At 41.7% G+C, this 16,487-nt stretch overlaps 1 protein-coding gene across 18 annotated transcripts in view; it reads right to left on the reverse strand.

The window, feature by feature from the left end:
* Window positions 1–822: 822 nt before the first annotated feature.
* FHIT (fragile histidine triad diadenosine triphosphatase) overlaps window positions 823–16,487 on the reverse strand; it is a 1,502,083-nt gene continuing 1,486,418 nt past the window's right edge. For 7 of the 18 annotated variants that reach the window (XM_054682039.1, XM_063805993.1, XM_054682040.1 and 4 more), the window contains 3 exons: window positions 3,769–3,869; window positions 1,664–1,725; window positions 823–1,543 (listed from right to left, as the gene is read on the reverse strand). In XM_054682039.1, coding sequence (XP_054538014.1) covers window positions 1,430–1,543; window positions 1,664–1,725; window positions 3,769–3,869 — 277 coding nt within the window. In that variant the 3' untranslated portion in view covers window positions 823–1,429. Of the gene's footprint in view, window positions 1,726–3,768; window positions 3,870–16,487 lie in introns of all 18 variants that reach the window. The other 11 variants (XM_063805995.1, XM_063805997.1, XM_024355232.2 and 8 more) reach the window with 4 other exon arrangements.

The raw sequence follows: 16,487 nt of genomic DNA on the forward strand, positions 1-16,487 counted from the left end.
ACCGGGCTGTAGTGTGACCAGGGAGGCAGGTGCTGGGCAGGGTTGTATTAACAAGGCAGGTAAGGAAGTCCAGCAGGCGAGGAGGTGGGAGGTCCTCAAGGCAGAAATAGGCCAGTAGATAAGGTGAAGAGGCTAAGAAGACTATTTGGAGGGTACAAGGAGAGATGAGACAGGGAGAAGGAAGTGGCTAGAGAGGTGAGCTCTTTTAGCAAGGAGGGCAGTACACAGACTAAGAGAATGGCCTTTAGGGTGGGACTGCCTGGATTCAAATCTGAGCTTTGCCACTTACCGTTGGCCTTGAACTAATAATACTTAACATCCTTAAGCCTTAGTTTTCTCATCACTTGCAAGACAGGATAATAACAGAGTCTACATCTTATAAATTCTTAGCAAGTGTTGGCTAGTGTTATCAATTCCAGGGCTGAGCCCTGTCATGTCTGCCTCTGTGCATGTTGAGAATTGTGCAGTTTTGCAGAGTGAGCACCATGAATGTCTTTAAACTTGCTCTGCCTAAGACTAGCTTGCTGCTGAGGGAATAATCACGAAAGCTGGAGAAGGCCAAGTCTATCTGACCTTCAGATTAACAATTTTTAAAGTCTAGCTATGTCCAAATATTTCATAATTGCCCTATTTACTAACACATTTCAGGGGTTTCATGAACCACTTAATGTATAAAAATTCAATATGTAGACTTTTTTTTTGAAAAGGGAAGAAATAAGCAGGTGGACCAATCCAATGATTGAATTTCCTTTAAAAAAGTAACTGTAACTGTAATAGGTTTGTTGCCTAATGCATGGCAAGTCAATACACCGAGACACAGGGTTGCAGCAGAGAAGGAAGTTTAATCATAAGGCTGCCGAATAAGGAGACAGGGGGAAACCTCAAATCTGCCTGTCTGGGCCGTTTAGGTCTAGGTATTTTAAGGGGGTTGGAGTGACCGACGTGGGGGATCACTGGTTGAAGAATACAGGATGGTGAGATGAAGAAACAGCATTTTCATGCTGATTCAGTTCCTCTTGGGCGGGGGGGGGGTCTTCAAACTGGATTCAGTTCCTCTTGGGGCGGTGGGGGGGGTCTTCAAACTGGTTGGCAATAGCTCTTTTGCTGGAATTCAGGATCTGAAAAACATCTTAAGCAATTTTTAAACAAACAAAGGCCTTATGATTCTAACATCAGAAATCTTCTCTGTAGGAACAATGAGGAGGCAAATGGTTAGCATCTGGTGCTCTGGGACTTTTGGTTACGAAGAAGTGGGCCAAAGTGCAGCCTGATTAATGCTTAATTACAACTATATTTCTGTCCAGAACCCAGCATCTAATTCTTGTTAACCCTGTGAGGATGGTTTCAATAGAATGTTTCCATTGTCCTTAAAGGGAGGTATATTTAGTCCCATTATACTCCAGGTAATGATGACAGTCTTGGCAAAATCTTAGGACCCTAAGTTGTTTGCCACCTCACAACCTATATTATCCATCCTAGTCTTAGTTACCACATCTGACTGCTGGGAAGACTGAGGGTGATTTGTTTGGTCTGTGCACAAAACCTTTAAAGAGAAATACAAATGTTAGTTAACTTAAAAATCCACAGGTACTGTGGCAATAGTTTGTGTAACAAGTTAGGGTAAATATCTTTCTGGTAAGATGTACAAGGGAAGTCAATTTACCTGGAAGACAGGAGATGTCAGGCCTCCAGGCAAGACAGAAGCAAAAACTGACAAAACAAAGCCTACAGGAAATTTGGGTAATAAGTTTGAATCTTCTTAAAGTGTCTAGAAAAAGCATTCTAAGACAAAAATCCTACAATTCAGCAAGCCTTGGGAAAAAGGCTAAAGCTTTCTAGCCTCTACCTGAAAATACCCACTGCATAGAAAAAATTCAACCTAGGCAGTCAAGTCTGAGGTATTGTCACCCCATTTAAATTTGAACAGGGCACTCTAAAATGACATACTGGCCTTCATAAGAGGAACAGAAAGAGGTTTGTAGTCATGCCCATAGGCCTATGTTCTTAGGTAAACTAGCTTGATCCTTAAAAAATGAGAGCGAGATGGTGAACAGTGGAAAACATTCAAAATAAAATATGAAAGACAGCCTCTATTATAGCACTTGCCATATCCCCCCAGGCAACTGACTGCAGAGCTGACAAACTTATGACATGGGAGAATGAAATAAGCTTTCTAGAATGCAAGGATCTGAGTACAACACCATATTTGAACAACAATAGGGGGCAAGGTAGTCTGGGTCTTTAATTATTTAGAATACTCTAAAAAGAGGGCTGGGGAGAGAAAGGCCAAGTGCACATGTATTTAAAGGTATCCAGTAAAGACTTGACTTACTTACATTTCAAAGTGAAATCAGAATACAATGAATGTGTTTTCTAGCTAAAAATCGTGATCACTAAATCATGATCACTAAGTGGTTGATACAATTTTTTCCAATCAATTGCTACCAGCATTTGTTCACTAATTAATTTTGTTTTTTATTTGTATCTGATCTACTTCTGCAACTTATAACATGAACATATTTATTCACAGGTCAGATGAAGAATTGCCTAATTTTAATTTGGAATTATCTAATTCTAAAAACGAAAAAGAAACTATTTATAGGAGAGGATCTGTAACTGGGGTCCATGGGAGTTTATTAACAGGTTTGCCAGAAAAAATACAAGATACCAGTTAAATTTGAATTTCAGATAAACAAGTAATTTTTTTAGTCTAGATATAGGCCAGTATTACATGGTAACCCTATATTTATAAACAAATTTCAGAGAGTTAGATACATTTCTCTCTCTCTCTCTCTCTCCTGTTTTTTTTGAAACTGAGTCTTGCTCTGTCACCCAGGCTGGAATGCAGTGGCATGATCTCAGCTCACTGCAACCTCTGCCTCCCAGGTTCAAGCAGTTCTCCTGCCTCAGCTTCCCAAGTAGTTGGGATTATAGGCATGAGCCACTGTACCTGGCCTTCTTTAACACTTTTTGTTTACAGACCAAACACATCACCCTCAGTCATTCCAGCAGTCTACTATATGAACTGAGACTAGGAGGGATAATATAGATTGCCAGATAGATCTAGGCATGAGTTCCTCAGACACTGCATAAAAATTTGGAGTAGAAGCATTTTGACAAGGAAATTGGCTATAGCTATCTTTCTACCAGAGTCTTAAACCTATGATCTCTCAACAGTTACCCATCATTAAGATAAAGATTAATTCTATCAAGCCTTGACTTTTCCCTGTGGCCTGAGCTTCCTAGGAGCCGAACATAAAGGGAAATGTGAAGGGCAATTTACCAAATAGCAACTGAAGAGAAGAGTCCACTCAGTGAAGGCAGAGGAGTTTGCCTGGGGGTGTGTTAGGGAGGCAGAGAAAGCTGGTTTACAGGGCTTTGCAGACAGACTTGAGCCTAAGGGCCATGTCATACCCTTAAGTTGGGGTTGACCTTTTAAACAAGAAGTTGTGCATGACAGAAGGTGTGCTTTGTGAACATTGGATTCTGGAGGAGCACCACCGCAGGAAAGACTGGAGAAAGGTGGTGGTGGGCTGGGGGCACTGGCTTGGAAGAAGAGAGTGAAGAGGCAGGAGAGTTGGAAGAGACTGGGAGGCTGGGAATACAGTACTCAAGGGCCAGGGTTTTCTCCCCTCCAGCTTTTTGTCCTTTGCAGCCACCACCCTAGGATGTTGGTGAAGGTGTTTTTGTGCATCCCCATTCTGAGAGTGCAGCCTCTTTCCTGAGGCCCACGGAAGGGTCTGGGTGATGACGAAATGCAGTCTTTACCTGGGTCACTGAAAGTAGACCCGCAGAGCTGCGGCTTCTGCTGCCATTTCCTCCTCTGATCTCCAAGAGGCAGGAGAGTCCTCCTTGTCATGTTTCTGGAGCTTTGGAGAAAAAAATGGAAGAGGCTCTTTCATGGGCCCTTGGGATCTCCTTGAACAAATTTCGGGGGGCTGGGGGAGACTGAACAAAATTTGCAAATTAGAGGCCAGTAGGTGTATCTTTTAATTGTTTCAGTTGCTAAAACTTGCAAATAGAGAAGCTTTATACAAGAATCCACATTTAAAATAATCAGATCATTTGCCATCTTGTAATCATCTACTGAGGCTGAGGAGGCTGAGAGGGGTGATGATATGATATAGGTCTGTGTCCTTGCCCATATCTCATGTCAAATTAGAATCCCCAGTGTCGGAGGTGGGGCCTGATGGCAAGTGATTGGACCATCAAGGCAGAATTCCCCATTGGTGCTGTTCTTATGATAGTGAGTTATTGGGGGACCTTATTGTTTAAAAGTGTGTAGCACCTCCCTCCACTCTCTCTTCCTCCTGCTCCAGCCACAGAAGACGTCCCTGCTTTCCCTTCCGCCATGATTGAAAGGTTCCTGAGGCCTCCCCAACCATGCTTTCTGTACAGCCTGAGAAACCATGAGCCAATTAAACTGCTGTTCCTTATAGCACTGTAAGAATGGACTAATACAGGTGATCACAGATTGGGATGAAGTGGGGGAATGGGGAGCATTTGCCATTCCCAGAATCTCCCCCACACTCTTCTAATTTTCTTATGTTTAATAGGCCTCATTCATTTATTTTACTTCCTGGATTTTGAAGGCATTGAGTTTGCCACCAACCCATAATCCCCTCCTTCAAGGTGGCCTGTGGTTTACCTCCTGCTCTCTCTGGTTTAGACTCTCTTGCATGAGCTCTGAGCAGTTTTGTTCAGTGAACCAAATTTATGATAATAACACAAGGGCCATGAGAACTGAGTAAGTAATAAGTATTTCCATTAAAAGAGGGTTCAAGCAGGGAAACAGTAAAAGAGATTAAATGAGAAAACAACTTACAAAAAATTAACAATTTGTCTCAAAATTAACACTTGAATCATTTAAATTCCTCCTCAGATTACAGGTATATTTATTTTAAAAAATTGTGTGTATGTCTCAGACTTACATATAGAGTGAATACAATTTCAATTCTATCAGAGAGGATGTTCTCAGAACTGTCTTCCTTAGAAATGCTCAATTTTCTCCCTTAACCTCCTATTATGATTCAATTTCATTAACTAAATTTATTGTTCTTGTGTGTGGCTCTACACATTATAAAATGCTGCAGGTTATCCGTTCATTCTTCATGGGAATGCACAGTGTAGTATTTTGTGTTATGTGTTAAAAGTCATTTGGGATTGAGAGAATTTAATAGCACCAATGATAGCTAGCATTTATGATGTGAAAGGCGCATGTTATTTCTTTGATATACATTATTTCGTTTAATCCTTACAATAACTCATTAAACTGACATTTAATCCTTACAGTAACTCCATGTTACTGTGGAGGAAACTGAGTTCTGAGGAAGTTCATACCCTGGTCCAAAGATCACCCAGCTAGGTAGTGGTAGGTGCCAGTATTATCCCCAACAACTTTTGCCTTTTTATTCATCCTGAGGGATCTACAGTGTCCCTAAAGACCATCCCACAGATACTGTTCCACTCCATTTTGAAAAAGGTCAACTTAACGATTAAAATATCGACTTTTTAAAAGTTGATCCTTTAAAAATAATTTTGCCAACTCAGCAAAAAGTCTATCATCAACCAATAAATGACTTTTGCTATCTCAGGCCCCAAACTGTAAATCTAACCTAGAGGCCTCTACCCTGGCAGCTTGCAGCAGGTGGAGAAATTTCCCCATTTATTGCAGCTCAACGTTGATACAGAAGGCAAAACAGTGAGGGAACCATAGCCTCACACTCCCGCTGAGCTATATTTCCACTCCTGGTAAGTTTGAGCCTAAATGAGGCTCATTAGCATATAACCGGGCCACAAATACGTTTATGAGGGTCATGGATCTTCCCTTCAGAATTTGGCTGCCAGCACGCTGGTTTTACATTTTGCCATGTAGATTTAATTCTCCTTAGTGAAAGAAAACCACATTAAGAAGTCATTTCCTTTCTTGCAGAGGCAAACATGCTGCAGTTGCTACAGGCAAGGCAAACGGGATTGCTATTCTTCTACTGAAGAACTAATTTTCATTTTGATACTACCTTGAGGTCTGTTATAAATCCATCTTATAACAATTCAATAGGATGACAAAGAGACATGCAAAGCCCAGGAAATATGGCCTTCCCACTTCTGCTACTGCCATTGGAAGACACAGAAATAAAGCATTAAGTGGCCTCATCAACACAGATCATACCAGATGAATCCAAATAATTTAGAGCCTGTGAATGTTAATGCCTTCCTGGTTATTAGGCGACCGTCTGTTATTGTCATATGCCTTACAGATGGCAACATTGTGCCAACCCTTAGAAGTTTTTGGGAAATAGGAAATAAATAAAACAAAAACTAATCATCTTTGCAAAAACTCTGTTGTACATAGCTTTTAAAAGTTATGAGATTTCCCTCCTAAAAGCCCCAGATGGAAGCATGTGGTTCTGTTTAGAACAGTGGCACTCAACCCTGGTTGCCCACTGTAATCATCTAGGAAGCTTTAAAAAATAAAACCCACCCCAGGGATTCTGATTTATTTGGTCTGGGGCAGCCTGGGTTTGGGGATTTAAAACAAAACTTCTCAGCCAATTCTAAGGTGCACTTATTGCTGAGAATCACTGCTTTTTGGGAGAAGTGTGTAGATAGAGCCCACACACATATAGAAAGAATCCGTTTGCCTTTAAGCACATTGCTTGTGATCCTATCAACAGTACTACTGCTGTCCTTTGCAAACCTTGCCCTAGAACTGCTTTTCTTCTGTTTATGCTCTGTCCATGGGATGTCTGGCCTACAAGGCTTGTCTTAGCAACACTAAGAGGCGGATGCAGTTCAGGAGCCTTTGAATGTTTTTAATCTCTGCAGAAATAGGGAGCATTGGAAAGGCCCTGGTGGGCAAGACTTGTGTCCTAGAAGATCCATCCAGGTGACTTGAAGATTAAAAATGCTACAGTTTGGAGTAAAGTTCCATTTCCCTAAAGCAACCCAAGAACCTGGTGGCTGCAACTTCTTGCCTGGCTAACGGAGAGAAAGCCCTAATGATCTTAAATAGTAGTTTATCCAAAAGGCAGTATTTGCCGTGGGTGAACTTTAATGGAGGAGTTTCACTTCTGATAAGCCTTCTAGATTAGATTACTTTGGCTGCCCACAGGGGAGGGCGGTGACTACTTGTTAACACACAAGACAGTTGCTCTGTCTCTGTAATGCCAGGGGCCAGACCTAGCACTGGAACACTGAACCAGACAGACTCCTTTATTGTTCTCCTGGGGCACCCAGGTAGGGAGGTTAGACACCAAATGGCTGATTCTTAGTGAGATGGGATTACAAAATGGGAAGGGTGCTGGATAGAGCTAGCCTCATTGCAAAGGCTTTTGAGTATCACCTTGGTTTCACGAAGAAACGTTATGAAAAACAGTGATGGAGGGAAAGAGGTTATCTATGGATCATCCAAAAATGGCTCTCCAAGAAGGCGAGAGTTAGTTAGGTCTGAGCTTGAACAACGAGAAGAACAAAAGTTCCTTTAATCTCTTTGTGTCTCAGTTTTCCCCTTTGTAAAATGGGAGTAGGAAAAAGAGTGGTGAGCAGTGCCGTGCCTGACACATAGTTAAGTGGTATTTAATATTCCCTGCTGCTGCTACTACTGTCAGTCATTAGCATTATTTTTAGGCTAAATAACACTGACCTAATGACAGCGAGCACTAAAAACTCCACAGAGGTTGTTTCTAGGAGTAAAAGTATTTTTCATCTCCATGGTTCCCCAATGATCTGTATCTTTTGGACCTAACTACTTTGTAGAAGGATTATTATAATGAGACACTCAAATTTGGGGAGGAAATGTACCTCCTTCAGCTCTAAAATGACCCTCACTAATCCCTAATCCTCAGAGCTGTCCTAAGGAGTGAGTAAGGTATTAATCGAGGCTTCTCACGGTAAAAGCTAAGGTCCTATGGTAAAAGAATGTGGTGGAGGTCAAAGGTAGACAATACCCCAGGAGTATGGTTGCCAGATTTAGCAAACAAAAATACAAGACACTCAGTGACTTGTTTTAGGATAAGGATGTCTCATACAGTATTGAGACATCCTTATATGAAACAATGATTTGTTGTTTACCTGAAATACAAAGTTAACTGGGATTCTTGTATTTTATTTGACAACTCAACATAGCAGACCCCTTAAAAAGGTGTCACAGGAAGAACTTGGCTTGCATTTGGTAACTAGGTTGTTCCCAAAGTTGCCTGGCTGTGAATCCTGGAAAAAACAGAGGGGATCATGTGCAAGAAGATAAAATTCAAGGCCATCATTTTGTGCACCCCAGGGCTTATTATTATTGCATGGTCTTATTGCATGGAATGCAGTGTAAATCAACCTGCACTATTTTAATTCCTTAGTTCACCAGTTCTAAGGTGCACATTTTTTCATATTTTAACATCTTTGAAATCAAAACATGTCCTATAACCAAAAGTGTGTCATAATTTAATTGGCAGTGTTTTTCTTTCTTAGTAGTACATAAAATAACAGCACTTCCAACTGACTGTGTCTGGGATTCAGTGCACTATATTTCTCCATCTCTCCTTTCTGCAGGTAAGTCACGTAAGTTAAATGTGACTCTGCTTGCTCTGAAAATGCTCAACACCAACGCTGATGTATTACATACTGGTTTCCTTCTGATGCAACAACAATAGTCAAAACGGTTTTCACAGAAGCTTTGTTCTTTAGAGGAAAGTGCACGCCAAAGTGACAAAGTTTGCAAAAACTTGAACCAAAGTCTTTATTCACATTCAACAGACTGAAGTCTGTGATGGCCTCTCCAAGCGAATTCTATTTCTGCACAGCTTTGAAAAGAGACTTAAAAAAAAAAAAATCTATCTTCAGTCATCCCACTTTATCTGCTAGAAATGGTTTTTGGGGAAGGTAGTGTTAACAGGATTTCTGACTGAAGAACTGATACGTGTCGATTTTGACACTGTGCTCCCTCCTGTGCACTGTGTGTGTTATCACAAGGTCTATGGGGTAATGATTAATTCCCTGCTGTATTGCTCAAACCGCCTTTGCTATTGACATCTTTAGAGCACTGTAATGGAATGCAGTAGGAGGAATGGTTCACAATAATTTAAATGTTTTTCAGAATTTGGAACTAACCTGGAGTAAAATGCCAAATTGTCTTCAAACGGGGGAAAACTAATTTAATGCTCTTCTTACAGAAGCAAATGGCTGAATATAAACTTGGATGTTTTTATAAAAACATATTTCATTATTATCACTTTTATAAAACAACATACAGAAGCAGAGAGCTTAAATAAACCATTTCTTATGGGTTGACGGTTCTGTTTACACAGGGGTTTATATAAAGTCTCAAAAGGAAAATAACTGTATTGTTTTTTTAGATCTGATCCTCTGTTATTACTTTCTATTCAACCAAGGTTTGATGAACACATGATATATTCCAGGCTCTGTTCTAGGTCTTATGAAAGATACAAAGATAAATAAGCCCAAGATCTTTGCCTCCTCAGGTTCACCTGCAATAGGGCAGACAGATTCATGCATAGATAATTTAATACTGGCCTAACTGCTGAACTAGAAGTTCCATCAAAGTGTTCTTGGAGTATCTGGGGCAGGGGGAGAGAAAATAATTCTTGCTGGAATTCAGGTCTGAGATTGACTTTTAAAAATCAAGGACTTGGACTGGGCTTAAAAGATGGTAATGAGATTTTGAAGAAAGGGTAATTCTGGGCAATGGGAACAGCTTCGTTAAACACATGATGTGAGTACCAGTTCCCCAGCAAGGTAACTTGTACCCATGGTCAGCTTCACCAACTAATTACAGCACTGTTCCCTGATGAATCCTGACCTGGCTTCTAGGCAGCTACTAACATGTATCGGAGTTAGCAAGAGAGCTGAAATTTGCCACTTTGAGAAGGCTTAACATTCCACTGTTTAAAGATGGAATAGGCACGCACAACAGGGGTCTAAAAGATGGTCTCCGGTCCTACAAATGCAAAGCTGCAAACAGCTTTGAATCTTACTGAGAGAAACTTATTCCCTTTTCAGTGATCTTTCAGTCCCTCTGACTGTTCAAGAACAAAGTCTCAGTGGACTAGTATGTCCTTGATAAGGCATCAACAACACCTCTAAGAGAAAGAGAAGAGCCATCCAGACTGGCTAGAATATAATAAGATTGTTTTGTTTAGATCATATTTATTTTTAGGGACATCTCTCATTTATGACAAATCATGTCAAGTCTCCTTTTAAAGTAAATTTAAGTTAAACGTAAGAATCAATTTTAAAAATATATGAAATGAAATGGTGTGAAAATATGGCATTAACAGCTTGAGAAATGGCCCCTGGGGAAGGAAGTACAACTGAGGTGGGAAAGGGTGACTCAAGATGTGAGGGTGATGCATTGGCCTTTAATGCTTGTGGGTGGCAGTTTCTACTGGGCTGAGTTCTAGAAAGCTTCATTTTTCATGGATGCATGGGAGTCAAAATAATTTCATGTTATAAGAACTCCGTCAAAAAATGGTATAGGGGATGGTAGAACTTTGGGTAGGGCAGGCTTTTAAAGGAAGGCTTCACTGAAGATGTAGCATATAAGTTGAGGTGTGAATAATGAGTATTTAAGTAAAGGGGCAGGAAGGAATATTTCAAGCAGAAAGAACAGCAAGTGCAGACCTTCAAGGAAGTGTGGTGGTTGGGTAACAGGCTGGAAGAGTGAGAGAGAGGACTTGGGGGGATGGCAGATCATTTCCACCCTGTGGGCAGGGCTGAGAAGTTTGGATTTTATTTTTGGTGTGATGAGAAGATATGAAAGGATCAGAGGCAAGGAAGTAAAAGGACTAGAATAATTGCTCATAAAGAATGTCCTGGAAGGATAATGAATTAAAGGGAGAAAGTGATGGCAACAATCAGAAGAGAAAGTTTGGGAGTGAGGGCAGTATGGATGAGGAGAGGGGGCTCATTTGCCCCATAGGCTAGTTAGCGTCATGGCCACTAAGTGAGAGGACGTGGCCCCTCACTATAGATGGACCTTGTCATCTGGCAGCTTTCTCCCTGGTGCTTGTCTCTAAAGCACACAGAGATCCTGTCTTCCCTGCCAAGATTGCTCTGAACTAGTGTGAAAATCACTGTTTTTGCCCAATATCCATTCTGCCTCTCTTCCATCATTCACTTCTCAAAGTTCCCGAGAAGCCTTCCTGGACCATTCTGATTGAGTCATATTTCACGATTCTGGATGCTTTCATGCTTCTGGCACCTCCCTGCCACTATCCTTTCAGTACATGTTTCCTGCCAGACATGGAGCTTCCTTTGTCTATGTGCTGGTTACTGAGCAGACTGGCGCCCACGCTGGACTTTCTTGGTGGCCCAATGAATCACCAGTTGCTTTCACTTGAGACAGAAAATGGTCTTGGACCATAAACCTCTGCCTGCCACTTGTGATACCTTAGAACGCTGAAGTTCTTTGAATATTACTTAGTATAAAAATATGTTCATTGCTTCCCTTCTCTATCCTGTGAGCTGGAGCCTTGGACTAAGCGCTAGACTGTGAGATATCTATGTGCAAACAAATTACCTTCAGGTCCTTCTACTCACTGTGAAAGTTCAAAAGCCCAGTTCCTCCTCCTTTTCTGAACAGAAAGTCAAGTAATCAATGGAGCATTAATCATTTGATTAGTTGCCAAAGCTTTGACTTAAGCATAACTTGCTTGAGTAAAAGCAAATATTTTTAGTGCTGCCTGTGGGGCCAAAATGCTGAAATAAGCTCTTATATTAATTAGTGGCATCCCATTTTCAAGGGGTATAGAGTGTTGATGTTTAAGAATTTGTAACCCCCAAAATTAAGTATTAACTAGAAAATCACAGTGCTGGAAAATAATTATGCCAAACCACTGTACTATAACAGAACCCAATTGCTTATCCAATTATACATTGAAGTATCACATTGTCAAGCCGATTGCCAAAGCAGCAAATGAGACTTTGCTAGCATCATAATTTGGACCAGATATTACTCCACTAACTGCATTATGAATAGTCTTTGGAACATACTATGTACCCTATAAAACCTCCACGAACCAAGGTGGGCATTTCAGGTTTGTTGGAGTATGCCCATGCCATCAAAAAAAAATCACTGGAATTGATTAGACATGAAAGTTCGCAGTTTTCCATTGAAAGCCTGTTAGGAGCATCTCAGCAAAGAGCAACTGCAGCTCCAGGTCCTGAGCAGAGTTGATTTCAATTAAAACATCAAAGGTAGTCACTTCCTGTCAGGGAGACCATCAGTAATTCTATCCTCAAATGTGTATCTGAGAAAAACAAACAACCCCAGACACTGCCTCCTGGACCTGCAACACTGCTCCCTGATTAGCCACCATTTAGAGGTAATTTTTTTTTTTTTTTGAGACAAGGTCTCACTCTGTCTGGAGTGTAGTGGCCAGCTCACTGCAGCCTCAACCTCGCAGGCTTAAGTGATCCAGCTGCTTCCGCCTCCTAAAGTGCTGGGGTTATAGGCATGCACCACTGTGCTCGGCCTAGAACTTTCTTACAACACAACATCAGGACAGCTGAAGAACAGGAGCCTGGAACTGGGCTGTGAGGAGCTACTAAGGGGTTGATATTCTTAGGACACCCCATTGCTATGATTTTCTTCTCAACCTTGTAAGGGATCAGAACGATTTTGCCCAACAGTTGGGTCTGATATGTCAGACGAAAATCCCACTGTGGCAAGAGCCTGACTCCCAGGGTTCAGTAGAGAAATAATTTGCACTCGCCCAGTAGTTCTTTGCTTTTCAAATAATAGTAAGCCCTAAACAATATCAAACTTGGTAAAAACAAAATCTTCCTGTCTAGTCCCCATATTGCCCAATCAGAGTAACATCCATCTTCCTATCCTCTCGGCTTGCTGTATCTGATACCAGTATAGGAATCCCCCTTCTTCCCCCAGTGGATGCCTGAAACCATGGATAGTACTGAACCCTATGTATGCTCTCTCTTTTCTTCTACACATACACAAACCTATGATAAAGTTGAATGTATAAATCAGGTACAGGTACAGGTTAAGAGATTAACAACCAAGAATAAAATAGAACAATTGTAACAATGCACTGTTCACAATTGCACAAACAGAAGATCCCTGCTTGCAGAGGATCTTAGCAATTTCTTTTTTTTTTTTTTCGAGATGGAGTCTTGCTCTGTTGCCCAGGCTGGAGTGCAGTGGCGTGATCTCGGCTCACTGCAACCTCTGTCTCCTGGGTACAAGTGATTCTCCTGCCTCACTCTTCTCAGTAGCTGGGACTACGGGAGTGCACCACCACACCTGGCTAGTTTTTGTAGAGATGGGGTTTCACCATGTTGGCCAGGCTGGTCTCGAACTCCTGACCTCATGATCTGCCCGCCTCGGCCTCCCAAAGTTCTGGGATTGTAGGTGTGAGCCACTGCGCCCTACCAGCAATTTCATCATATAATTTGTTTTATTTATTTCCTTATTAAGTCAGGAACTTTCACCTTTTCTCTTAAATACCTTATGTCCTCTTTTTGGCATATCTGAATTGCCAGCATCACTACTCTTATGCTTTGGGGCTGTTATTAAGGAAAATGAAGGGTTACTTGGGCATAAGCACTGTGATTTCATGACAGTCAACCTGGTAACAGAGATGGCTACTCAGTGACTACCAGGCGGGTAGTGTAGACAACATGGCTACACTGGACAAAGGGAGGATCCGCATCCTGGGCAGGACAGAGTGGGACAGCGTGCAATTTTGTCACACTGCTCAGAACGTTGTACAATGAAAACTTATGAATTGTTTATTTCTAGAATTTTTCATTTAGTAGTTTCAGACTATGGTAAACTGTGAAAAGTGAAACTGGAGATAAGAGGGGACTACTGTAGTAGGTTTTCAATAAGCATTGGTCAAATACGTCACTAAATTACACTTTTCCTCCCAATATACTGGCTATGCTAGCTCATCATCCCCATTTTCCACATAAAACAAGGAACTTAAATCACTCAACCAATGTAACATGGATAACTCAGAGTGGTATTTGTTTGGATGAGACATACAAACACTCGATACACTAGTGGATCCAGACATGCAGCAAACTGTATGTCTCATCCACACAAATTTGCTGTATGTCTAGTGCTCTTCTGATCCACTCTATAAATTCCTGGGAACGTTCTTTCAGTTAACATAGTTGAAAACATGGGTGGTAAAACAGCATAGAAAGCAAAACTAACACTGCAAATAGGGATCAACCTCTAAGCCCGGAGGGCCCTGCTGGAAAACCTCTTCTGAGGGGAAAATTGCATCTCAGGGCAGTTTTCAGGAATTAATCGCTGATCACCAACACCTCACCCCAGGCGCCATCATATCTGAACCCTTCTGGTTTTTCAGTGGGTAGAAAACTGGTGAGGCAAAAGGGACTAGAGATCTCTGCCAGTTTGATTTCCTCAGGCCTCTGTTTCTAAAAACATGCTCACTGAGAAATGAAATGAAACTCCTTCTGAAAAGGAGGTTTGTGATGAAGCAGACTTCGGAGAAGGAAGCATTTATTCAAAAAGCAATTTCCTTGGCCAGTCATGTTCTGTAAGCCTTCCCCCCCCCCCCCCCGCCGGTGTTTCAGATATTGGTGTTTCAGCAAGACTGTTCTCCTTTAATCCTAGAGTGATGTCAACCCACAGTACTCAGAACAAGGAATGGGAAGAGGCATAGGGCCAATTTCTGCTTTTGTTGGAATCTCCTGAACATTTCATTTCCTATTTGCTTCTGCTACATATGGCTTCTTTTTTCAAAGGTACCTTGCAGAGTCTTCGGAAGCACAGTGTAGGCAAGGAAACTCTCCAAGGAGAAAGAAAAATCTGCACTACAAGATGCTACGCAAACACACAACTAAGAGAGGGAGGCAAGCACACAGCACGCAACCAATAATGCACAGCCACAGAATCCTTCTCAACACAACATTGCAGGCAGCAGCAACTGGGTTGTCAAGATAAAACCTATTTGAAGAAGCTGATCTAGCTGGGACCTTTGAACAATCCAGATCCCCAAGCATTTAAAGCTTGTTTCTCTGCAGAATTCATTCAATTATTCAACAAATATGAACATGTATACAGTGTATTTTATGGTGTAATAGTAATCAAGCTGGACAAGGTAGTGCCTTTGGGAGGCTTACATTCTAGGAGAGAAGGCAGGCAATTAGCAAGTAATCATCTATCACTGCCTTGGGAGGGAATAAAAGAGGGAGCTACCTGAGACAATATGGTCAGAAAAGACTGCTCTGAGGAAAGGACAGTCAGCTGAGGAGTGGCAAGTGCAAACACCCCAAGGGAAGAAGGAGGCATCTGTATGGTCTGTGCACTGGCTGAAGGCGAGTGAGGAAGTTCTCAGATAGAAGGTAGAAGATGAGGTGGAGAAGTGGGAAAATCTCTCTTCCCTTTAGCACTGGAGGCGAAAGGGCTAGAAGACGAGAGACTCAATGATTCTTTCAGTTACATCACTCTTTTCAAGCACCTACTTTGTGCTAGGCGCAGAAGACTATTAAACAGGCAAAGCTGTAATAAATCCAAACTCAGTGAGCTGAAGGTAGAAAGGCCGTCCCAGAACAGCTGGACCCAGCGCTGCCTCTGAACATGGGCAATGACACTTTGGGGCTCAATGTTTGCTTACTGGGTCTCTCACACACCCTAACATCAGCCCTGCCTATAATGAACTTTCCCCAGAGAAGCAGGTGAGCAGCAAGCTATTTGCACATGTGGTGACTACCATGGAGCAGCAAGGATGCAGGCTGACCTCACAGACTTCTTTCTGAATGCACACCATATGTTTGGCAGAGCAAAAGAGCTATCCCAGCACCATCTAGCCAGGTGCTTGGCACTGGATCTCATATGCTGGCAGATGAAAAATGACTAATATAAAAATCTATATTCCAACGGTACTCACCAGTCCACTGGATTGGTCACGATTCCTTCTTTCTACAATAGGATCATTCTGCTTCTGATTACAAAACTGCACCCTCTGAAGCTGCTACTCACCCGTTGGAAGTTACATACCCTGTGCAGCCTACAAATCCATTAAGTTCTGATGGAGCTATTCCAATGCCCTTCAAAGAACCTGGCCCATGTGAGTTGCACAAACAAATTGGAGCCAACCTTTCCCAAATGCCTCTCTCTATTTCATTTAAAAACCCTCTTTAATGAAGACATAAAGCCTTGAATGCAGCTGAAACGCTATGCTTACCATGCATGACAGCAGATCGTCACAGAGGATTTCAAATGCTTTTTTTTCTAACCAGAATACTTGAAAGAAACTGAGATTTCCTTGTTATGAGTTCAACTGTTCATTTTATATGCCCTATAATTGACCATTCTCCAGAAGTCAGCATAGGCAACAGAGATGTAAGGCAACTGCAAACACACACACACACACAGCTTTGGCACAGTGAAAAATTAAAATGCAATGCCAGGCTTGGGACTATTTTGAAGCCTCAGGCTAGGAAAGCAATACCCTCGCCTTTCTCAGCTGCCTACTATGTACCTAACC

This window comes from Pan troglodytes, chromosome 2, assembly GCF_028858775.2.
Source record: "Pan troglodytes isolate AG18354 chromosome 2, NHGRI_mPanTro3-v2.0_pri, whole genome shotgun sequence".
In the NCBI taxonomy this organism is placed as follows: Eukaryota; Metazoa; Chordata; class Mammalia; order Primates; family Hominidae; genus Pan; species Pan troglodytes.